Source organism: Ambystoma mexicanum, chromosome 4p (assembly GCF_040938575.1).
Source record: "Ambystoma mexicanum isolate Mex_15411 chromosome 4p, UKY_AmexF1_1, whole genome shotgun sequence".
Lineage (NCBI taxonomy): Eukaryota > Metazoa > Chordata > Amphibia > Caudata > Ambystomatidae > Ambystoma > Ambystoma mexicanum.
The window spans coordinates 679,323,250-679,348,841 of record NC_090927.1 but is presented as its reverse complement, the minus strand read 5'-3'; the positions used below and the strand labels follow the sequence as shown (position 1 = coordinate 679,348,841).

The following is a 25,592-nucleotide window of genomic DNA, read 5'->3' as shown; positions in this document are numbered from 1 at the left end:
ATGCAACACTGACTGCTTCGGAAGTGCCACTGCAAATAAAACAACCCGTGAAACCGCGTTGCCGTTCTAAAGTTACAAAATTGCTGATAATTCGTCATGTTCCGTGCCTCCTTGTATATGTCTATCAAGCAGCCTGCTCGAACCGACAGTACCACATACTGCGATGGTTCTGTAAGGACTCTCGAGGGAAGTATTTTGGCATAATACTTTCTTTCAACTTTGCAGTATTTCTCCACCGGTCATTCTCTATCATTGGACGAAACGCCAGAGGGAGGTAAATAATTGATAAAACATGAAACAGATCACATGACTGAACCAGCCAGATCACGTGATTGAGCTACCCCATTTCATTTCATGCTTCGATTACTAAGAAACAACAGCAGGGGAAGCAGCCAACGCAGGGGAAAAAGCAAGTTATGTAAGTGAACGCTAGATCGATCACTTTTCCGTTAAAGGCTACGATTGGAAATCTGACTAAATGGGTGCCAACTCTCAGTTGTGTTGTTCAACTCGGAATATTTCATTAACAAAAATGAATATCGATTTCAGGAAGTTTGAGAGTGATTCTTTTTTTAACGGGTATTATTTGAACGCTGATTTACTGTGCATTTCGGCGACGTTGAAGAGCCATAATCCGCAGGGAGAGAAACCAATTTCCGAGACCTGGCCAGTTGTGATGTTTCGTTTTCCATGCAGATGTATGTGGTGGTTAATATTTTTTCTTTCTTTTTCTTTAGTAAATGTTGTCAGACAGTGCAACGAGTTCAGGTAAAAGGAAATACTTGCTTTTACTTTTGTATATGTAAGGTGTTTCTGCCTTCTCTTATTTATGCATGAGTGAACTGAAACCTGTAGGAGACCTGATCATAGGAGTCTAACACCTTACTGCACACAGATGTGCATCCCATGAACACCCAGGGGGAGGGTTGAGGTGCGCATTCACCTTTTGGTTAATAAATATTAATATAAATCAGAGGGGTAGGGTGGCCAACTTTCTGGATTTCGCAGGATTGTCCCGCCATTAGGGACTCTGTCCCGCCGTTTGCAGAGTGGCTGTGCGGGGATGCAGGTTGTCTCAACCTGCCTCCAGCACAGCCACTCTGCAAACTGAAGTGGCCATTTGCTCAGCACGGTGCTGCCGCCTGCTGCTTTCTTTCCAAGGGCGGCTCTTCAGCTCTGGCTCCTTTTGAGGCTACAGGTTATGCTGTAACGCTCGACACCTGGCTTCATTCAAATGCTAATGGTTTGTTCCTGGGGTCGTGATGGTCATGTTTGCAGTTAAAAAACGTGACCATCACCTCCCAAGGACAAACCATTTGCATTTCAATTAAGCCAGGAATTAAGAGGCATTAAAAAAATGTAAATTTTAAAAAGGGGCGGGCCAAACGTGAATTACATTGTGATGTCATCGCCGCCTTGTGGGCAAGTGTCCCTCGAAATACTATCAAAGAGTTGGCCACCCTACAGAGGGGTCACCTGGGAAAGTGCACATTCACCTTTGGTAAAAACATATTCAAATATTTCACGTAGGTCATATGAGAGAGTACGCATTCACATTGGTTAAATAAATATTCAACTTGAGTAACGGCAGACTACCACTGGGGAGTACAACACTCATACCACATTACGTCAAGCCCCCAGTCAGGATACTGGGCCGTAACACCCCTCAGCACAGCGTTTGGACAGCCTCGCCTTGGAAAAGATCACAGCAGGAATGATCAGGTTCTGTCTGCCCCCAGAGTGGGTGCAGTGTACAAACTCGGGGGCGTGTTAACTCTGAAGTAACTGGATCAATCCAAACTTTACCCCCATGGGCATGAACTGCCGCCTAAACAATAAGCGGGACCCTTCAAGTACCAGGGTGGCACCACCCTCTTGGCACCACAGCGCCTTTCTCACAGTGTCTCCACAAGTCGGCCAAACCCCTTTCTGCAGAGCATTGGTTAACTTATATGCCTCTCAGCGTCCCTCAGGACAGGAGAGGAGAAAATTGTCTTCCGTCCTGGCAATTCACGGCTCACGTGTTAGGCGACAGCTGGCTCACGCGGGGCTCGGGGTCCCGTTCTTAGAGTTTCTCTTTCCTACCTGACTGAATAGTCTTAGCGCACACACACGACCCCGCTCTCTCCCTCTCTCACTAGAGCGGCGGCATGCCGGATGAAACACACACCACGGGTGCCCTGAACTATGACCTCCGGCACACTCCCTCGACCCCGGGTGGGGGAGAGAGACTGGCCTCCGCCAGGCGGACGGCCTAACAGGTGGGGGCCGTCGTGGGACAGCAGAGGGCCGGGATGCCCTCAGTGGCAGACTCAAGCTCCCTTCTTCGTTTGCCTCTCCTCTGCTCTCTCTCAAGCCGATCCCCTCCGGCCCTTATCCTCAGCAGGGTCTAACCAGCTGTATCCACCAGCAGGGAGGCTCAGGACAGTCTTGAGGTGAAATCACCTCACAGACAACCCCGCTACCCCTGCTGGTGGAGCCTACCATAACGTTCTAAACCCTCTCTGCGCGCCAAAACCCCCCCAAAAAAACACGTTTGAACGTACAATGAAACGAGAGTGTAAACAAACATGACAGCCTTAACAATGTGACACATATCCCCTGTGCACACGAAAACCCACAGGAAATGCGGGTTTACATATATTTTTGCCTACTCAGTACTGTCTTTGCGCATATCACTTCACCATCGACACCATCAAAATACCTGTATCGGACTCAGTCAAAACCCTTGGAGTCTATCTAGACTCTAACCTTTCCATGGACAGACAAGTCAACGCCATTGCCTCCTCAGCCGCCTATCATGCTAAACTGATCAACGCAGTCAGGCCTTTCCTCTCCATAGAGAACTGCACAAACATAGCCAGAGCCATCACCGGCTCCAGGCTAGACTACTGTAACATACTCTTCCTAGGAACCTCTAAAAGAAACTTGGAGAGGCTACAAGTCATCCAGAATAGTGCTCTCCGAGCAGCCCAAGGTATTGCCAAAAGGGACCACATCTCAGAAGCCAGAAAACTAGCCCACTGGCTCTCAATAAAGGAGAGAATAATTTTCAAAGCGCTCACACTGACACACAAATGCATCCATCTCACTGCCCCCGACTACCTCTCACAAAGAATCCACTCCGTCACCTCTACAAGGCCAACAAGATCACCCTACACCAACATGCTCTCTGTGCCACTAGTAAAAAGATCCAGAGCAGGTGGATCCAGCTTCCCCTATCTCGCACCCACTCATTGGAATGCCCTACCTCCCACCATCCGCAGTGAGCCCTCCCTCCTAGCCTTCCGCAAAGCACTGAAAACCACCCTCTTCTCATAAGTTCCCTCGCAGCAGCATGAATACCAACCATAGGACCCACTGCTTAAGTTGTATTGACCAACCGCATAATCTGCAATGATAACCTTGCTTGTTCCTTTCTGTAATATGCCTCTTATTGATACCATGCCTGTAACTAAGCTCATGCAAGTAACAGCGCCTCAATGCCCCTGGGCTGCTTGCGCGCTATACAAATTTAAATAAATAAATATGCCTTCAATGGCATCGTTCTATGTACTGATTGTTTGTATTTTCTGCTAGAGGCTACAGGTGTGGGAATAATCCATGTGCATGTTTTTATTGTAGTCACTCTAGACCTATGGATATAGTTTCCTTGGTGGCTGTGCGCTTTAATGTTATAAAGCATTTATTTTCTAGATATTGTTCTGGTAATTTATGACACTTCGACCTAGGAGATCATGTATACAAAAAGGGGCTAGTCACTGTTGGCACAATTCCTATAGTTTTGGCAACTAAGTAACACCATAAAAAGGGCAATATACGTGTTAGAGTAATATTCACTTGCCACACCAACTAAAATCCCATCCTGCGAGAACACAAAAATGAAATGCATCCCACTGTGCCAAGAGCTAAAAGGGACATTTTTTTTTTTTTTTGCGCCGGCCTGCATGTGTTTTCACTCCAAAGAATGTCGAGCTAGGGGCAGAGAAAGAGTGGACAAATCTGCCAGTTCAAAAAGACAAAACGGACCTGCATAAAGGTGCATTACCTCCACGTCCACTCTTCCTCGTCCCGGCACTTATCAATGGGGTGTCCCACCTATTTACAGGAACCCTCTTTCTACTTCTAAATCCTTCAGGCGCCACCCCTCCACCTGCCGCCTTCCGCGAGACCCAACAGTTTTTTTTTCTTCCTGCTTTTGCCCCCCCCGTCACAGCCAGTGGGGGGATTTGTTCAGTTTTCCCTCTGCCTCGAGGGACCCTTGTTGAGTATCAGGCCGGGTGCCCAGATTCTCCTACCACCACCGGCATAGTGGTAGAGGAAGCCTGCCCCAGTTGGGGGCAAGGACTGGGGGGTGTCACAGAGCGTCTTGCCCTGCAGATCTACATGGCTGGGGGTGATCGCACCCCAGGCAGAGGTAAACAGGAGGAGTGGGGGGTGTGTGGATGCGGTCGCTCCTATTACTCTTCGCTGGGATTATTATACACAGCTGGCCTCCCAGACTGGGCTCTTGGTTGCTTGGCAACCAGTCTTTTCACCGCTTTATATCAGGCACAGTAGGCGTTTGGTTGTTTTTGTCCAGACCATGGCTTCTTGGTGTTGGTCACCATGAGGAACCGCACTTCCAAGTCTAGGAATGTGGAGCCTCACTCGCCTTCCTCTTCCTGTTCCTCTCCCTCCTCCTAAGTGGAGGCAGGGGAGTAGGGTGCCAGAGGACAGGCTCCTGTGCGTTTTTAAGAAGGCCCTGCAGGAGGAGGGGATCCAGGGTCATCATAGCATGGGGGTGTCCCCTTCCTCTTGCACAGACGCCTCGATTGACTTCAGGGGCAAGTACGTGGACAAGGAAGCCACAGCGGATGCTCTTTTTCAGTTATCTCATTATATGGGGTTTCCGGACTTTGAACCCCTGTCTACTCTGGCTGGGGGGGTTCGGCCCCCTCCGCCACAGTTCAAGCGCACTCTTAAGAAGGGTCTCCTGCTTCTCTCTGACATGAAGACTGAGATTTTGAGTGGATTGATCCGGACAAGTCAGTGGTCCCCATGTTCGCAGGGGGAGGAAATGGCCCTGCCGCAGGTGGTTCTGGTAGATCACATAATTCCCAGTCTGGTGGAGAGGTCGTCCTGGGTCTCAGACGATTCTCTTAGGGACCCCACGGATCATAAAGTGGATGCCACCTTGAGGAAGGCTTATGGAGGGGCCCATTTGGCCATACCGGCTGCCAGTTACACCTCTTGCACTGCGGCAGCTGCCCTTGGGGGTCTGAAGTCTGCCCTGAAGGTGGCCAGGGAGGGCTCAGATCCAGCCCCCTCTCCACAGGCCATCAAGACTCGGTGGAGTTTTTGTCAGACTTGGCGTATGATGGTGTGAATGCGGCCGCCATGTCCATGGGTTACATCGTGGAGGGTCGGCACGTTCTTAACAGGGATTGGAAGACGGACGCCCGACAGAAGTCTAGTGCCATGAAAATTCCCTTTGAAGGGCGGATGCTGTTTGGGGATTCCCTGGAGGACAAGGTCCATAAGGTCTTCAATGCAGACAACATGCTGGCCAACTACGTAGCCAGTCTGCCCCAACCCAACAGAGTTCTGCTGGGGGGGCCCTTCTCCATCGGGCTCGGCCCTGGCTTAGGGGTAGGGCTCAGCCTGTGCCTGGGCGGAAATGGCACTCTAGTCTATCACCCCTGACCCCCTCCTCGCCAGCAGAAGCCCTGATACCAGGCCTGTTGGGGGGCCGCCTGACATTGTTTTGGAAACAATGGTCCTGGTCCCTCGGTGGATACCTGGGTCAATCGTCTTCTGAGGTTGGGGTACAAGTTGGAATTGGTCTCCCCCTGTTCCGTCTGGTCTGATACGGATGCCCCTTCCCAGGTGCAATGCAGCAGGCACTACAAAATCGTTTGTCAGGAGATTGGGAAAGGTAGGAATTCCCTACCCTCATCGCCCTCTGTAAGAAGGAGGACCCTAAGTCTGAAAACCAAAGCACTTAGACCAGGGACCAGCCGTTGGTCCCCCATTTTGAGAAAAAGACCCTGCAGCTTGCCAGCACCGTCACCTAGCAACACTTCACGAGTGAAGCGAGCTGCCGGTTGTGTTGCCTAGCCATATCTGCCTGAGCGTAGCATCGATCAGCTCCGGGCTTGTCTCTGTCGAAAAAAGCACATCTAGAGCACTTGACAAGAAGGAGTACAGTAAAAAAAAAAAAGGGAAAAGAAAACAGATTCATTGAATTGAAGAGCAGTTCCGAAAAGGGGATAGAAAATAATCTACAAAAAAAGTAAATTGAACTTTAAATAAAACACGCACAAAGTGTTCTCAACAACCACCAGCAGTCAAGGGTCTAATAACTAAAGGGAAGGTTCACGCCCAGTAGCCAAAATGCTAGAAAACATATTCCCCATGACATCCCTTCCTAATCCGGGAGATCCTGCTGTGCCTTGAAAACACTGGAAGAAATAATTTGAGCAGTTATACCACGGCTGTGTGTGGTACAAACTATGGAGTAGAAGGAAACAGCCCTTTTTGTGCATTGTCTTCACACGACTAGTCAAGAGAAATTAGACAATCTCCTCACTCCTGAAGAGTCTGTGGACCTAAACTAATATGAAACGTGCATTGCCAAGATGGACAAGCAAATGAGACCAAAACAAGTTTCATAGTAGAGGGATGCAGATTTGGGAAAATGGTACAGAGAGAAGATGAGTCTGGGGAACAATGTATTATTGTACTGAGGGGCATGGCTAGGACCTGCAACTTTGGACAGCAAATTGATGAAAGACAGCAAAAGTAGGCAACAACTGTAGTACAAAGGGGACTCGTCCCCCGCCCCTCCCCCACTCCCTCCCCGCCCCAGTTAAGTTTTACGAATAGCAAAAGAAGTTGAACACACGAAGTGTGGTAAAACCTTGCAACATACATTTTCAGAAGAGAAAGGAGTCAAACAGATTCTCTTTCAGTTGTATCTGCAGGTAACAAGATCGCTGGCTCAGCAAAGACGAGAGCCAGCAATCCAGTAAATATGCAAATACAAATGAGGAACATGTAAAGGTGTTTCAGATGTGATGCAGAGGAATTTTGCAAATAGTCTTGTTTGTTCAGCGCTTGAAGTTAGTGCGCCAGATGCAAAAGGGAGGGACACCTAACAAAATGTTTCAAGTCACAGACTATCATGCTGAGGAAGCTGTGTTTGCAGTGGGCGACGAGGAGGAACTACTAGATGGGCCCCAAGATATGCTAAAGATCAATAGACAGTCTATGTAATGATGATCGATTTCAGGTGTAAAGTACACCATAATCCCCAAAACTGTTTTTGACAGCCTATTTCCAGGGAAAGAATTACTGGACGTGAATCATAGACCCGTAGAATATGGCGGTGTGAGAATAAGCATGGTGGGCTGGTTCATGGGAACTACCGAATTTTTATTTTTTAAAAGATTTGTTTATTGTCTTCGTTACACAACCGCAACATAAACGCTTTCCCCAACTTCCCTCCCCCCCCCCACCCACCCCTCCCTCCGGAAGATCGTTTTTTTTCTGCTCCTGCATGGATTTCTCTCGTACTGCAAATAAGTCCAATATTCTTAATTTGTGTGGACACCATTGCTCCATATAGTCTGATTGAATAGTCCAGCACCCCCCACCCCCATTCTTTCGTAAATGTTCCTTTGTTACCCTGCAGGGTATAAGTAAGTTTCTCCATTGACACCATGTCCACACTTTCTAAAGCCAACCGGGTCCACACTTTCTAAAGCAAACCGAACACTGTTGTCGGGTCCCGTTGCTTCCAATTCTGGGCCATAGTCGTCCATGCTGCTAGCACCAGACCGATTAGGCTCCTCCATTGTGATGTATTGTATTTCCTTGCTACTGGGTCCCTAAAACCGCACAACCAGACCCTCTCTCCCAGTTGGGGCACATTTGGGAACATCCCCTGTTTCTGTGATTTTTATCTCGACCCAGACCCCTGCATCTCTTTGCAGTCCCACCAAACATGCCTCCATGTTCCCTCGCCCCCGCATTCTCTCCAACAAAGTTTGGATGTGCGGGAACATCTTGTTTAACCTCTCCGGAGTATAGTGCCACTGTGTCATGTCTTTCAACCCACATTTCCCTCATTTGGACTGAGCGGGTCAGTTTTGGGATGCCTCCCCATAGCTCCTCCCATTGTGATTTACTGATTGGTTCCCCCAGGACCGCGTCCCATTTCGGCATGTAGTTCTACTTAACCTCCTCCTTCTGTACATTTATACATTGCCGATACTACTTCCTTGACCCAGAGTTAGTCAGTGTACATTTTTCAAAGGGTGTAAGCTCCCTCGAGGCCGCCTGTTTTATAGAGGGTGACACCAGCCAATGTCTAAGCTGTTCATATTTGTACCTGTCTACGTGCTTGAGCCCTGATATGTTTTGCATGCCTCGAAGGCTCAGACCTCTGTCCTGTATCATTTCTCCAATTTTTGTACACCCTGCCTCCTCCCATTTACTATACGCCCCCTTTTCCATTCCTGGTGGGAAATCTGGGTTCCTAAACATGGGTGTAAATGAGGCCAACGCCTCTGTCATGGTGCCCCTCCTCGTTTGATCGTCCCATACTTCCAATGGGGCCCTCAAGACTTCAAGGCTCGGATGCCTGTGTTGCCTCCCTTTCCACAACAACTCCACCACTGGGGTTCTCGCCACCGCCCTGTCTTGGTCTGCCCACATTTTTTGCCCATCTTCCCCCATCCACTCCTTTAGGACCCATAATTGTGCCGTTTGATAATACCTGAAGAAATGTGGGAGAGCCATGCCCCCCTCTTTTACTGGTGCTGTTAGGACTTGTCCACCTATCCTTGGGGGTTTCTTTTTCCAAATGAATGATGTTATAGCTTTAGAAAGTGCTCTGAAAAAAGACTTGGGGACTCTTATCGGGATGGCCTGGAAGAAGTATACTATCCTGGGCAGAACTGTCATTTTTACCGAAGTTATGCGACCCCACCACGAGATCTCCAGGGGGTTCCACCTCTCTAGGTCCCTCTTAATTTTCCCCAGCAATTCCGGATAGTTTTCCCTGGATAGGTGTCACAACCACTAACTCTGCAACACTTGCCTCCACCCATTCTACCAATTCCATATCCCATGCACAGATGTTTGCCCCAAAGCGCACCCATAGGGTTCATCTGACATTTAGGCCGCTCTACTGCACCACCAATAGAACTCGGAATGAGCCTAGCTGGACCCAGGCATGGGGCATATGGCATCAGACACAACATGAATCATCGGATTAGTCACCCAACATGGAGGGGAACCAGCCCAAACACTGTTGAGGGCTGCAGTCTAGTCACTGGTTGTGGCTGCTATATAAGCCACGCCCAGGCTTTATTCCACGTCTCGCGTTGTTCTGCCAGAAAGCAGCGGAACGCTCACTGTGATCTTCAGAAGCCGCCGGCAGCTCCGAGAGCCCCAGCCATAGACTCGCATCGAGGAGAGCCGCCCTCCGCATCTCCTATGAGGCTCAGTTTATTCACACTTACCTGTTTTCACGTCGGCCCGGCTCCTCTTCAGCTGCTGCAGTCATCGGGTCCGCTGCCCCTCCGCAGCTAGCCATCGGGCCCGCGGCCCTCCACAGATCATCAGCTGTTACAGCCATCAGGTGCGCGGCCCACCCGCACTTCTTCAGCTGCTACGGTCATCCTCCAGCCACGCTCAGGAGCCCAGCTTCATCAGAACCTGAAAAAGAGAACAGTGAGTAGAGAAAGGAAGAAGAGCACAGTACATGGAGACGAACATTAGCAAGAGGAACGTTTTACTGTGCATGCATAATTAAACCAAGGCAAAACGGACACAAACAAAGACAATAAGTTTGCAGACGAAGACAATATGAGACAAGCCAGCAAGCAAGCCAAGCTAATACGCAACAATCACTCTCCAAAAGTGCATCTTAACTCCAAGCCACAGCGGGTCTGGGCAGGACTATTCATCAGTGAAGCAACTGGTGGACTAGAACTTGAAGGATAGACAGCAGCATGGAGAGCTAATCTTCTTAACTCATAAGGTGAGCTTACGCACACACCACACAAAGGGGAGGTGGGAGATGGTCACGGAGAGTTTAAAGGGACAGGGTGGGAATCACAGCTACCACAAGGCCTTAAACCCACCCCCATCTGTCTTCTTGGTTCCCCACAGACACGGTCAGTCAGGAGAGCAAGAAAGAGCACCAAAATGTGGTTCCAGATACCCCGCAGAGCTAAGGTGAGCGTGACAATAGGAGGTCCATTCTGCCTGTAAGGGTTATGGCCAAATATTTTATCCCTTTATCCTATATCTTCAGATGTAAATCTTCCACCTTCCGCTTGATCTCCCCACATTCTCCTGCCAAATTAATATTTCCGATTTTATTCTGTTAACCTTCAACCCTGAGATTGTCCCAAACTATTCTAATTCTTGTATTACTTCAGGGAGGGTGCGGACCGGGCCGGAAAGGGCCACCAACATATCCTCTGCATACGCGACTACCTTGTGTTGTATGCCCGCCATTTCTATCCCTGCGATGGAGGACACTTCCCTTAATCTGATTAATATAGGTTCTAAAAAGACAGCATAAAGGAGGGGTGACAGAGGGCACCCCTGTTTCATGCCCCTAGTAAGCTCCACCCTGCCCGTCACTTCCCTGTTAAGTGCTATTCTAATGCATGGGGTATTATAGTTGGCTTTAATCATTTTCATATATTGTTCCCAAAACCCCATATATTTTAGCGTTTTGAAGAGCATCGACCGCTCCACCCAGTCAAATGCCTCTTTGGCATCTAATGAGAGCAAGATTACTGCCACTTGCATGACCCCGCTCTTCTCTATTAGGTGTATTGCACGCCTCAAGTTATCATGGGTTTGTTTGCCGGGTATAAAACCGGATTGATCCAAATTTATCAGTTTGGGGAGGAACGGTGACAATCTAGCTGCTAATATTTTTTTGTGTATAATTTTGAGTCTGTTAATTAACGCGATTGGGCGGTATGAACCTGACAGGGACAGATCCTTTCCTGCTTTATGGAAGACCAGTACCTTGGCTTCGTTCATAGATGGGGTAACATCCCCCTCTTCCATAAAAGTGTTGAATAACCTTGTCAAAAATGGGATTAATACGTCCGCATATTTCTTGTAGAACGCGGCCGTGCACCCATCAGGGCCTGGTGCTTTATTTGTCGGGAGTCCTGCTATTGCTTTCTTCACTTCCTCTTCCCTGATTTCCCCTTCCAAGAGGTCCTTCTCCTCTTTTGATATTCTTGGTATTGTTGGGGCTTTTAAGTAAGTATCCTGGTCTGAGCTATCCTGTCTCGCCGAACTATACAGCTCTCGGTAGTAGTCTCTGAAAAGCTCCCCCATGTCACTACTGTGTGTTAGGGTCTCTCCCTGTGCATTTCTAATCTTTTTTATTGATGGGTCTTGCTGTTTGGCACGCAGCTGCCTTGCTAGAAATGTATCGGCCTTGTTGGCCTTCGAGTTGTACCAGTGTCTCATGTGGAGGAGGCTTTTCTCCGCTTTTGTTGTGTGGTGTACATCTAACTGACCCTGTGAGACTTCTTCAATGGCGTAATGGGCTTCCGCGTGAGTTCCCCATGTATGTCTGGTAATTTCTTTTCCAACTCCTTTTCCCATAGCAACCTCTGTTTATCCTTTGACGCCTTCAGGGCGATCGTATGACCACGCATAACTGCTTCAAATGCATCCCATACCACTCCCAACTTGACGTCCCCTGTATCATTATGGGCAAAATATTGTTCCATCCTCCCCTTGAGGATGTCTGCTACGATGGGGTCTTGGATTATCTCCAGTGGGAACCTCCATCTCCAGAGCCTCCCATTGCTCCCTGGGGTCTTTACCTCCATCCACAGCTGGTCGTGATCTGATGGCGAGATCTGACCTATTTCCATCTCATGTACTTTCCCGCAACAGCCCCCCTGAAACCCAGAAATAGTCGATCCTTTACATTGTGCTATAGACGTGGTAGAAGTGTGTGTATCCCCTTTGCTGGCCTTTTGAGTTCCCTCCACACATCGCCAGGCAATCCATCATTTGGCGAAGATGTTTTGAGGGTGCCCCCTACTCCTGGTGACCTCCTGAACTCCTACCCGTTGCTGGGTGCCATGCCAAATTCAAGTCCCTGCCCAAGATTATCTCCCCGGTGGTGAATTCCTCCAGTTTCCCCAGAGTTTCCCCTAAGAAACCATCCTGCCCCATATTTAGTGCATATATCGTAGCTAATGTGAGTCTCAACCCTTCAACTGAGGCATTGGCAAACGCAAACCTACCCATCTTGTCCACCATTGTGTTATGTAGTTGTATATTCCTACCATCTATAACTGCTATCAGCGCCTCTGCCTTTTTATCTGGGGCGTTGGACTGCACAATCACTTTATACCCCTTTAACCGCAGCTTTGTTTTGTCTTGGAGTCTGATGTGCGTTTCTTTTAACATTATGATATCCCCTCTTTCCCTTCTTTTTACCGGGGAGTTTAGGCCCCTGATGTTATACGTAAATATTTTCAGCTTACCCATGGTCGCTGCTCACTATGATCGGTGCGTGTCTCCCCATATCCCACTGCTGAGCTTTTTCCGGCCCCCCCCCTTCAACCCAGCTCATACCCCCCCAACTTGTAACTCCCCCAATAAACTAACAACTGTCCTGAGGAGGGCCCAGGGACCTATGGTTGCTAGGGCGCTCGGCCTGTCGCTCCTGACCCTCTGCTTGCTCGAGAAGAACTTCTCAGGGTCCTAAACCCTGCATTGCCTCGCCGGGCCGCGTCCATTGGTTCGCCTGTCACCGCCCCTCTCTGGGTCGGTGTTGTGGTCTCCCAGTCGTGAGCCCAAGTTCTTCCCTAGGTGCGCATGTTCGTTGCACTCTGTGCTCCCCCCCCCCATGTGCTTCTTCTTCTGCTGGACCATTTTCCACCCCCTTGGCTTCCTGTGAGCTTCCTCCCTTGTCTGTTGGTGCCTGTCATCTCTATCTTCGTCTTGAATGACCATCACCTGAAGTCACCCTCCTTTGCTTCCCCTACCAGGTAAAGAGAAGACCGAAGGGGAATGTCCATCTATACCTTATCTTCCTTGTCGCCAGTTCCTTTACCACTGGTGCCATTGCCCTCCTTTTCTGTAGAGTTACCAGAGCCAAGTCTTGGAACAGTTGGATTTCCTTTCCATTCATCCTTATGTGGTCCATTCCCCTTGCTTTTCTCGGTATTTTCTCTTTCTGGGGGTACAACGACATTGCCACTAGCACATCTCCGGGGCTTTCCCCCTGGTTCGGCCAACCACTTAGGGCCTACCCGGTGCACCCTATCAATTTTTATGTCTTCCACTTCTTCCTTTGCCAGGATATCTCTGAATTGCACCACTGTCTTGAGATCTGACTCTTCCACCGATTCTGCCATATTCTTTATGCGTATATTCTTCTAGACTGGTTTTCAAGGTCCTCACATTGTAAATCTAAATTGTGTGCTAGCCTCACCAGGTGTTCTTGCATCTCACTATATTGTTGAACATCCTCTTCCACATTTTGAACGACTCTCTCCAGCGTGTCTGTATATTCTTCTAGTCTTGACACATCCTGCCGCAGTTCTTGAACCTCCTGTTTCATATCGTCCTTCATCGATTCAAACTTGCCTTGCACTATGGTCATAAATTTATCTTGGAGCTCCCTGAACCACATCTGCATGTCCTCCTTCGAGGTCAGTGGCGCTTGGGTAGGGGGGCTCCGTGTCCCCACTGTTTCCTCCTGCGTTTTCCCTCGTGCTTACTGTGTTGTCGGCGGACCACATTTGGACCAGGTTCACGTTCTGCTTGAGAGTCTGGGGTTGCATCATGGGCCCCCCCCCTTCCCTTTTGCCTTTGACATTGTTGCGGCTGATGAAAACCTCCAGACCTCTTCGGGCTGTCTCCCCTGCTTTGCCTGCTGCCACCAGCGCCTAGTACTGGTCCTCCTTTGCGGTCTTCTCCACTTGTGATATGTTCCCTGCGGTTGCCCCCTCCTTTACACTCAATACACACTCTTTGACAGGAAGGTGTGGAGGGGCAAGGGGGGGCGCACTGGGCCGTATGCCTTATCCTGTATCCCCTAGTTGTGGACTTGGTCCTTTGCCGTGTTTCTCCGCTCTCCCCCGCCTGCATGGGTCTCCTCTGATTAATGGTTGTCTCCTCTGCTGTGCTGGCCTCCCTGCCACCCATCTTCTTGCCTCTTTTTTCCAGGGGAGGGATAGTGTTGTGCAGGGGGGCAACCTCCTTGTGTTTTGTTGCAAACTGCCACCTCCCCCTGCAGCATACCGCACTCAAGTTCAGCTTATTGCCCCCCACTGCGGTGGTTCGCTGCCCCAAAAATGGGCCTTTCCTGCGTCCGGGCCTCGCTTTTGACTTGACCCCTAGCAGCGTGGGGACTTTTGTTCTGTTGGCTTGCCCCTGTGTCCTGACTGGCTGGCCCCTGTGTCCTGATAGTCGTATCTGAAATGCACCGGGAGGTGTAGCTGGGGCGGGCGGGGGCATTTTACGGCTTTGCGCCCCTCCCTTACCAGCTGGTATTGATTGGGGTTACATGGGGTCCTTCACTTGTCCACCCCGTACCACTTGGGGGTGTGGGGGGGATTTGGCTCCTTCTCAGTTTTGCCCCTCACCTTCTGACCGCAGCTTACTGACCCCCCCCATCTCCCCGCAGTGCTCTTTGCCCAGCCCGATGTGCGTGTGGCGCCAGTGCTATGTCCTGCACTGCCGACTGCGTATTGCTGCCCCTCCGCCCAACCCGCCAAATGGCCGCAGTGCGTGCCCTTCCGGCCTTCCACGGGCTCTCCTTCTCACCTAATGGAGGGCCTCATGAGGGGGGGGGGTCTGCTGCTTCTGATGTCGTCTGTTCACCGGTGTTGGTGGGGGGTCGCTCGTTGGTGCAGGGCCTCCGTGATGTGGGCTTCCGTGCCTCGGTCTGCCGCGACTGCACTTCCCTCTCCCGATGGAGGTTCTGCTCTTCACCCCACTCTCCTTGATTGGGATCGGAGCCTTGCTGCGCTCCTCTGCTGCTGCCTCGGATCCCCTCCCCCCCCCCCGTTCCCGCTCTTAGCCTCCGGCACAGGTCAGGGATCCCTTCTCTGCGCAGTTTGGGCTCCAATTGTGCTCCAACTCTTCTGGGCGCAAGAGGCCCCTCAGCGGCGTCCGGGTGTCTGATGTTCTCAGGCAGAGTTCAAGCCTCACCTATCTTGGTGCCGCCAGGAGTCGTGGCTATAGCTGGATGTGCGCGTTCTCCCACCGCCTCTCCACCCGCTTACTGCCGGGGTGACCCTGGCCACGATAGTTTGCTGCCACGAAGACCAATGCACCGTAAGTGTGATTATGTTTGCGGCCCAAAGGGAGAGACTACTACGTGCGTCACCTCGCCACGGCCGCCATCTTGCCGAACTTCCGAATGTAAAGGAAGTCCTACCTTGGGCAGAGTTTGTTATGAGGATCCATTCTGCTGCTTAGTTGACTCCTGCAGAAGACTGGAAATCAAGCTCAACACTTTTGAGACTGTAATGTACTGTGATGATAATGAAATGCAAAAATTATTTAGTTTTGTCCTGATGCTTGAAAGGATTTGTGCATCAGATCAGGTTGTCAAGATTCCAAGCCTGTAGGGCCTAAAGTCGGGAATATTCCCATGTCCATCCAAGAACATGTTAAAGAAGAACTAAGCTAACTGGAAAATGATGGAATTATTGAGAGAATAGAAACTGGTAAATGGGTCACTCCTTTGATATCGTGGCAAAGCCAAATGGGAAATTGAGGCTCTGCGTGGCTCTCCACTCCCTCAACAGATGTGTGGTGCTCGATCACCATCCCTCACCAAACATAGCGGAGATCCTTTCGCACTGGGAGATGCGTGGGTATTTGTATTGTAGGCTCTAACCTCTGCTTATCGAGACTTGACCCACGTTCTAAAGAACTTGGAGCATTTATCACGCTTGAGGGCCTTTTCCAATTTGTGCACGTGCCTTTCGGCTGGCCGCATCAGTATTCCAGGGAATAATGTATGACATTTTCCAGAATGAAGCAGCGGGTTAGATCCTTCGAAGAGGATGTTTTAGTGTTTGGGGAAGACCAAAAGACATATGAAAGGTTAAGCATAGTGATAAATGCATTGGTGGAAAAGGGTCTCGGCTTTGTTTTGTAAGTTCTTTATTTTCTTTTTCAAAAAACAAATCGTTCAGATGTTGTAATAGCCTCACCTCTTAATCATGCAACTAGTTATCACATTTCGAACTCCAAAACCTCCCTCGCCCATCCCTGTCCCTCCGTGGCAGCAGGTAGCGAAGTAGTTATATTCTAGACATTTCTCAACTAAAGTATCCATCCGGGCAGCATTAACCGGTGGCAATCGCAGTTTGCTCATTCCAGGACTTCATATGGCTTTGTCTGTGGCAGATCTCGACCATCTAGGCTTTTACAATCTGTGCGACTGTAGTCGGGACAGCAACCCATTTTTTCATAGAAAGGCCATCCATTCCATCTTCTTTGGCGGTTGTAGGATGAGCAAAGCCCCAGTAATATTCTCCATTTCATGAATGTCTCTTGCTTTTAAGGACAATAACCTTTCAATTAGTAACAAGGGACACTTCCATCCAATCACAATACATGCCCTCAGTGCAAGAAGTGAACAATGTGTCATGAGGGAGACGTTGATCCAGCCCAAGACCTCTTTCCAGTAGCTTTGAACTATCAGGACTACCACCGCATGTGCCAGTAAGTGGCCCTTTGCCACATCGTCTGCATACATCCCTAGCTTGTATTCCTTCTCCTCAATTCTAACACCCTCCACTTTACTACACGGTCTAATCATTATTCCCAGCGGCTCTACAGACGAGGCAGAAAGTAGGGACGAAAGCATGCAGCCTTGCCTGATCGCTCTCCCTAAGCAGATGGCACGCGAGGTCTACCCATTCCCCACCACTTGAGCAGTGATCAATCTATATATATTTTTCTGTTGCTTGGGTAATCTGTCTAGATCACATGCTATGCATAGGCCGACATCTAGTGGAAGCTGCAGAGTATTACAGTTGTTTTTCAAAACTCGAAAATGGGCGTCGAAATAGGGCGTGCCAGTAATACTATCCCTATTGTGACGTCCCCTGTACCCATGATCCCTCACGCGTGTAGGTCCCTCAGATTGTTTTATTCCGCCATCGTAAGCAGTCGCAAAAAATATAAGTAGAGTCCATTTTCGACGTGCACCATCAAACTTTAATAATTAAGTTAGTATTTCTTCCTGTCCTTTGCCGATGCCGTGAAGACTGAAGAAGACTACGAAGCTGACCGTCAGACGGAGACTTAGACAGTGCCACACGGCCTTGGAATGCCCTTTCAGCCTCGGCCTTACAGTAGGGAGAGTGGGGGGTGGTCATAAACATGAATATTACCAGCCTTTCCCATAGTCGCCCAGCTGCCTACCAATATTATGGAGTGTACTCCCTTTAAATTCTGCCCCTCCTGCAATAGGAAGTTTACGTGGGTCGACAAGCATAGGGTCTGTAACCACAGCTTGAATAGAGACCACGATGAGGTTCATTGTCGGGCTTGTAAGCTACTCCAACCTAAAACCCCCAAAGACAGGCGAACTAAACATTGGGCCCATCACGTCATGCAGGCCAAGGCCTCCATTGACGTCGAAGAGGCGTCCAGCAACGGCAGTGACACCGTTCCTTCGGACGGGGAGGGTGACGGGGAGCCTCCACGTTCCCCAGTGCCAGCCCCCGACCCTAACAGACAGGCCGGCGGTCCTGTTATGGGGAAGACACCCGGCGGCAAAGGCACCACACTCCTCACACAAACTCACGCCCCACGGCAATGCGAGTGGAGTCGAACGCCGAGAGTCGACGGCGAAGGGCAGATCTTCTGATCAGAAGTCCTGTGGGCGCCCTGAGCTGCCGCCGCATGACAAGCCCACCAAGACAAAAGGGCGCCTGACTCAAAACTCTCCCGTCCGGTCCCGCGATGGAGAAAGATGCAGCGCAAGCCAACCCCACGGTCAAAGTTCGGCCTACACCCGGGGACAAACCCAGGGCGTCCTCCGAAACCCCCTCTTCGACCCCTAGCTCCAAAAAATCATTGTCTAAGAGCAGGGACCATAAGGAAAAACTCAGGTCCAGTTCCTCTAGGGAGAGGGACTCCCTTAAGAAGGATAAGGCTAGGGAGCAACCCTCTAGCCAACATAAAAGTGTGCCCCTACAGGACACTAATAGTAGAGCCTGATCATGCACATCAGCCTGACACTATCAGTCTTGATGAAGAAGGACATACCTCCACTATCCCCACTACCCCCACACCTGCCTCCTACCCGGGGGTTATACCCAGTTCAGCCAAATGTCCATATTCCCTCCATATCTCAAGCGTTTATGGCTTACTGTGATGGTTCCCTTCCACTACCCACAACACCTACTATCATGTGAGTGAAACACCAAAAACCTCCTGTCCTTCATTTATGTATGGACACTGGGACAAGGAGGCTGAATGGAGCAATGAAGATCCATGAATGTGAAAAGCACAAGACACGCTCTAGTCGTTATGAGCATTTGATAGTTGTTGGGACATTTAAAACCCTTATACAGCCTGGCTGGGAGAAACTCTGCCTGGAGGAGTCCTGTGAAACTGACTAGGCCGAGAGGGAAGGAAAGCAAGAGCGAGGGGGAGATCCTGGGAGGAGGACCTCCTGGACATGCTGCCCAAAGCAACCTTCCAGCCAACCTCCAGCTGTCTGTGGCCGGGGAACGATATCTCGACAGAAAAAGAGACAGCCAGGCCCGAGAACCAAGACGCGGGTGGAAAGCCAAGCGATAAGCAAGCTGTAGAGAAGCCGTCGACAGCAATAGGCACCCAAATGCCATCGACCGGACAGGCGGAAGCATCTCTCACTTAATGCCGCATGCCAGAGAAACGGGTAAGCAGGTAGAGAGATGGCTGCTGAAGGTCCGGAAGGTCACAGAAAGCCCTTGGTGAACAGAGTAAGGGGTCGATGGACCTCAGGGGAGAAACCAAACCAAGGACACCCAGGCTTGGCAAAGAGGGGAGCCAGGTTGTTGTAACGGAAATAGGTGAACGTTAAGTTTTGAACTCGCCACTAAGTATCTTTGTGAACATTGTAGAAGTAGTCCTGGAAGGAGAATGTACAAGGCAAAGTCAGTTTGTGATCCAAGTATATAAAGGTAACTGTACAAGAAAAACACAGTCAAGAGAGAACACCAGGCCAAGTCTTTGAATTAAGTCACAGTGAATGTGGAGAAGAACCTGGCAAGGGAGTACACCAGGTATCCCATAAAGCTGGGATTTGCAACCAAGTTGAGTTATATTTCAATTGTTTGACCGAAGAACCCCAAGGAAGATTCAAGTTTGGAAGTATCTTGAACAGACTTGGGGAAGGGAGAACGTTTCCCCAAACGTGCGCTGCAATGCCAAGAGGGAGATATCCTCTGGGGCTTTAAAGAAGTTTTGTTGTTTGGTTGAACTATTGTGTTGGTGAAGAGAAACCTAGGGAAGGGAGAGATTCCTTGGAACTGTGAACATTATCGATTTAAGAGGTTTTGTGTTGGAGTTGGGTCTTTCTTTGAACATTTGTACACCTTTCAAGGACAAGGACATTATACCCTAATGCTTTAGAGGTACTTTGCAATTTGAGGGCTAGAATAGGATTTTGGACACGGAACGCTTTATTTTGGACATCTTGATATAGGACAGACCCTTAGTTTTGGTGGAGGTAGGAATACCTCCTAGAGTAGGGACGAGTGGGGCATTTTCCAGTCCCCCTTTTGTGTTAATAAGTTTATAACCAACACAAGAGTGTCCTGTGTCTGCCTCTCATTTGATTATGATAAAAGGCCTTCTATTGTTCCTTCCATCATTTCAATTTATCGCGCAGGCCTGACATTGACGACTGGATGCCGTTACGAGGGCTTTAACTTCTGCTAATATAACTCCATTGTCCTCTTTGGTGGCTACTCCTTTCATGTTAAGTATGCCCAGCACTGTTCCAGTCCCTTCCATGACCGTTTCCCTTCTGTACCTTTGGAGGGCCACATTTGCCACTGTCTGTCCTCGCTTAGAATCCTCTGGAGAGTGCCACTCCTCCTTCTAACCCACATATGGGCCAGTCTCTACACCACTTGAGCCTCACACAGCAACACCATGGCCATGAAGAGATCCACTGAACCCTGCATCTCTTGGCTCACCCTAAGCCTAACAATGGGGTAGCGCACCAGAGCTTTTCTCTATTCCTCCTTCCCTAAGTTATGCCACTGCAGGGTCTTCTTCACTAGGTGTCTCCATGCCAGTCACCTTTGCTTCAGACAGTAGGGCCAAGGTCGCTGCTATTCCAACCTGCCTCCTTTCCCTTCCTGAGCAGCCAAGGTCCTGGTCTCCCCAACCCTCCATTCGGATTGTGGCATCCTTGCCTCTGTAGCACAGCACCCTAATGCCACCCTCTGCGCCTCTATCTCAGCTGCTGCACATGATCAAGCTCTACAGGGCTTCTCTTTCCGTGGTGCTCCCAGCTATTGGCTATGCTTATTGTATGGCCCCGGGATGTGTAGTCCCTGTGTTATTCAGAGGGATCTGGTGAGCTTGGCATTCAGTGAGGGGCAGGGGCAACTCGTTCATTTGCGGCGTTCCGGTGTGTGTGCTCCTTTCTGGGCGTCAATGCCCCTCGGGTCCGCTGCACGGCTCTACCTCGTCTCTCTAGGCTGTGGTTGCCTCCCTCGTTGCCGTTAGAGATGTACCCTTCGTTCCCAAGGAGAGGAGCGATTGTGTTCCGCTATCAAGATAGCTTTAGGCCAAACACAGTCCCTCTCTAAAGTTGGAAGACAAACGATGATGTCAACGGATGCCAGCAACACAGCTTGGGGCGCAATTATCATGCAAATAGAAGGAAATAAAGAAAAAAAAATGTAGGACTTTTTTGTGGGGATTGTGAGGATCCTGAGGGCGTCCTCCCTTCTTTTTGCCCTGTTTCCTCCTCTCAGGTAGCCAGGGAAATGGCATCGCTTTTGGATCCTGACCCTGGGGGTGGATATGCAAGGGAGGATCACCTGGGTGGCGGGAACTTGGGGAAGAGGACGTCTTTATGTGAAACCTGGTATCCCCATTTTCTTTTCAGAATGTACCCACTATCCCTAAAGACTTTGTCGGCTACTGCCAACCCTTTCCCTTTTTTCCCTTCAAACTGTCCACTATCCCCCAGAAACACCATCTCCATACTGGGACGATTAAGAGCCCAACTACGAAGATGCATACAAACCCATATCGGAGACAACACAGAGTTATACATTCTTCTTTTATTAAATATGACCATCTGAAACACCACTTTGGTACTGAGACAAAGAAGAGGGCTATGAAGGCATATATGTGGAACAACCAGGCATGTCCACCTAATGGGTTTCGCCAGAGTCGGGCAATTAGACTTCTTGACCCAAACCTGCGGTCATTTAAGACTCTTAACGGACATAGAGCGTGCCGCATGGAAGAAGGAAGAGCCGGCTGGAGAGAAGGGAGCTGGAAACCCAGATGCCGGGAGCCGTGCCAAGCCATGTCATGCAGGAGAGGGAGACGCTGAGATTGGCCGCAAGAGGGTCTGGAGATCCTGCTACCCCCTTACAGGGTCCACGCAGCAGGAGCTGTGGCACTCCCATGAACCCCAGCTGCCGCCACGGGAAACCAGGAGATCGAGTGGTGCTCTCTGTGGCTGCCGCAAGGTAAAGGCGAAGTTTGGGGAAGCCGGGAAGCTGAACGAGAAGCGTTGGGAGGCCCACCGTGAAGGACAACAAGCCGAAGGGAGCTTTTGTGTGCGACCGGTGAGTGGAAACCAGAGAAACACTCATACCGGGGCGCTCCAAGAACCTGTAACAAAGTCCTTTTGAATATCAAAGTTATTGTAAGCACTTTTTGAATGCGGCACATAGTAAAAAGCAAGTTGAGCACTTGTGATTGTGGAGTGAAAGCAAAGTGGTGCATGTAGCAGATACCACGGAATGTATTGTATGAAACACAAGTATTGGCTAAGTCAAGAGAATACAATTTAAATAAATAAGGGAATGCCTGGTTATTAAACAACCGTGCAAGGTTAGTAACACAAAAGAAGGCAAAGCACCTCTACATACTAATACTGTGCAACAGGCTTCTCATTCATGCACGGGTCAATGGAGGGAAACTGATTCTGCATTCACTGCAAAAGAAACACAAGGATAGTCTGTTTTTCTATTTATATCTGCATATTGGAAACTAATCCTAGAAGGTGCTGGTGTGCTGCTTATCTAAAAGCAGATCGAAAACAAAAAGTAAATAAATCAAGTAACAAGAGTGGAGTAGGTATCTTGTTCTCACGGTTCCCTCTTGAACCACTCTAACATTCACAGACATAATCAAGTAAAAATGAGAGGGAACATCCACAGCAGGTTTCAGAGGTATATTTATGGTTATGAAACAATGCATTTACCTATAGACCAACTGAACATGTTTCATGGATTCTCTTCAATTAAGAATATCTAAGAATACTTAAAAAAATGTATAACAAAAAAATGGCTATGAAGACAATGGACTCTCGGCTAACTCTGACTAGTGTAAATCACTCAGTGAGGGAGCGTCAAGTCCAAGTTGCTGGGACAGCTACACTGGTTGCTACCTCTTAATGCAACTTCTGATGTCTACCGGTTTCAGCAGTATTTATTTATTAAAAACTGCCTTCTTCAGGACAGGACAGGTGATGGGTGTAGAATACGTTACCACACTGCCTTATGTTGCCATGTATGCAAAGAGGCGCAGTACAACCCTACCATAAAAGAAATATAGAGTAGGGTCACTTTATTATGTTGCACATGCTAACTAACTAAATTAGAACAGGAATATGTGTTGACACATTTTCCAGCATGATATTAAGTCTCACATAACGCGACTTCAAGATAATACCTAGAAACCATGAAGTTGTTCAATATGAATGATAAAGGAACAAGCACTCTTATTCTTAAAAGGGGAATCAATGTGCCCCTATGTTAGTTTTCGTTTTGTACAGAGTGACACATAAAGCATGCAAGGGTTATGGCAATAAATGGTAACCTGGGGCACATCGACTTTTTTAAAAAAAAGTTATTGATTTTATTTCAACAAACGACAACCAACCAAACTTGCAGTACATATTACAATGTTCCGATTTGTGTAACTTAAACAGTGTCCACTGCTACTCCCACTCCCTCCCCCCTTCCGAGCCTACACTACTTCATGATCTGCTTCTTCTGGCGGAGGGGTTTCTTCACCTATGTTCTCTGCTGAGTCCTGGTCGCTCGACCAATCCAGGGCGGGCCCAAATAGAGTGGCTATTAGGTGTTTCCAGGCTGTCAAGGTTTCTGCGTCTTCAGCCCCTCCCGTATTGTTAGCTTCCTGCCATACTGCAGATCGGCTTCCGCCCTTTTCTGAAGGTCCTACCACCATACTTCCATCTTGGGTCTATGGCATGCCTTCATTCCATAGCAATTCTTCGCTTCGCAAGTATATATGCCAAATTCTTTAGTTTACTCAAATGTTTAAGCTTATGTGGTCTAGGGAACCCCCCCTAACAGACATGCCCACCCTGTTTCAACATTTAGCTTAACCCCTTTATCTTCCAATCTGTGGGCTACCTCACCCCAAAACTTCTCAATTTCTGGGCATGCCCAGAACATATGCGTCATTCCAGTGTTTTCCTCGTCGCATTTGGGGCAAGTTTGTCGTTGTGCATTTTTAAATTTGGCTATCCTCTGGGGTGTCATAAGCCTTGTGGGTTATATACAGTTGTATTTGCTGTAGTCTTCCATTCCTGGACACTTTTTTATGGTACCCTTGGGCCCTCTCCCACATCCCATCACTCATTGGGGCCCCCACTTCTTCCTCCCAGACTTGTCTCCATTGTACCACTTCCTTCCCCACTTTGGACATCACCAACTCATATATCTTAGATATTTCGTGCCCTCCCTTTGCTATATCATACATCATTTCTATGGCGGCGTCCGGTTGTTCCTCTAGTACTATTTCGGGCCATGTCTCTTGGATGCGTTGCACCATCCTATGGTATGTAATATATTGCCCCATGTGCAACCCCGTTTCCTCCACCAGCATCCCAAATTCTTTTATGCTCCCCTCCTGCCATATGTCACCCACTGTTGCTATCCCTACCGGTTCCTAGTGCCTCCTGATAATCTTCATTAATTCGCCTTCTTTTCCAGTCAGTGCTACAAGTGGCACTTGTGGGGAACATGGAACTGAGTTTGCCATTATCTGACAGGCTCTGTGCCATATTTTCTATCCCACTATCCTCATCATCTCTGGGCGCCCTTTCATATCTGGCAGCCATATAATTTTTTTTCAGGAAGAAAGGGGCACATTCCAGCCTAAACAAACTGGATTCTGAGGTTGGGTCCACTGATAGCCACTTTGCCACATATTGCAGTTGGCTAGCTAGATAGTATACTTCGTATTTCAGCAATTTTATGCCCCCTTTATCATAAGAATTTTGTAACTTCCAGAGGGCAATTCTGTTCCTCGTCCCGTGCCAAAGAAATTCCCTACATATGCTATGTATCCTAACAAAGAATCGCCTCAGTATCAGATATGGTATGTTCCCGAAACAATGCAGCAGTCTTGGCAGAACTACCATTTTCAGCATTGCCCCTCTCCCCATCATCGCCAAAGGAAGCTTTGCCCAGAACTTCATGCTGTTTTCGATGTTCCTCACAGCTTTCACAGTGTTATGTTGGTGCTCTGCCTCCACCATGTGATAAATGTTTATCCCCAAATATTTAAACGTGCTCACTTTCCATGGTATTTGTAGAATTGGTAATTGGCCTTGCGGGATCCCTACATACCTGCCAAGCGGAAATATTCATGACTTTTTGGGGTTCACCGCTATGCCAGATAGTGTTGCAAAACGCTCCATCACCTCTAGAACATATTGGAGATTTTCTTTGGGGTATCGTAAATACAGCAGCAGATCGTCTGTGTACAAGGAAATTAGGTGCAGCTCCCCTTTTTATGTCAATCCCTATTATATCATACTGCTGCCTTAAATATATCGCATGGGGCTCTAGTGCTAAAATATACAACATAGGGGACCACAGCATCCCTGTCTAGTACCCCTGCTAAGTTGCCACCTTTCCGATATTATTGCTCCTGTTTTGACCCTAGCCAGTGGGGTGCTATATGATAAATGGACCCATTTAAGGTACCCAGGACCTATCCCATAACTAGTTAGGGTTGCCATCAGCCAAGGCCATTTGACTGAATCAAAGGCTTTAATTGCATCCAACAATACGATTGCAATTTCGCCCGCATCCCCCATAGTGTGCTCTATCACTCGGTGGAGTCGCCTGAGGTTATTGGATATATTCCTGTGTGGCACATATCCCATCTGATCAGGGTGTATTAGTTTGGTAATGATCCGTCTCATTCTGTTTGCCAGAACCGCTGTAAGCATTTTGCTGCGGTATGATAATCGCTTCTCTCAGGGAAACTGGCAACTTTCCCGTTTCGTATGCCTCATTTAGCATTGCTAAAAGCGGGGGAAGCACCTCCTTTCTATACATTTTATAGAATTC

General features: G+C 48.8%; 1 protein-coding gene across 1 annotated transcript in view; it reads left to right on the top strand.

Moving 5' to 3' along the window:
• Nucleotides 1-321: 321 nt before the first annotated feature.
• ASRGL1 (asparaginase and isoaspartyl peptidase 1) overlaps nucleotides 322-25,592 on the top strand; it is a 568,063-nt gene continuing 542,792 nt past the window's right edge. Inside the window, exons 1-2 of the mRNA XM_069606224.1 lie at nucleotides 322-418; nucleotides 738-768. Coding sequence (XP_069462325.1) covers nucleotides 741-768 — 28 coding nt within the window. The 5' untranslated portion in view covers nucleotides 322-418; nucleotides 738-740. The remainder of the gene's footprint in view (nucleotides 419-737; nucleotides 769-25,592) is intronic.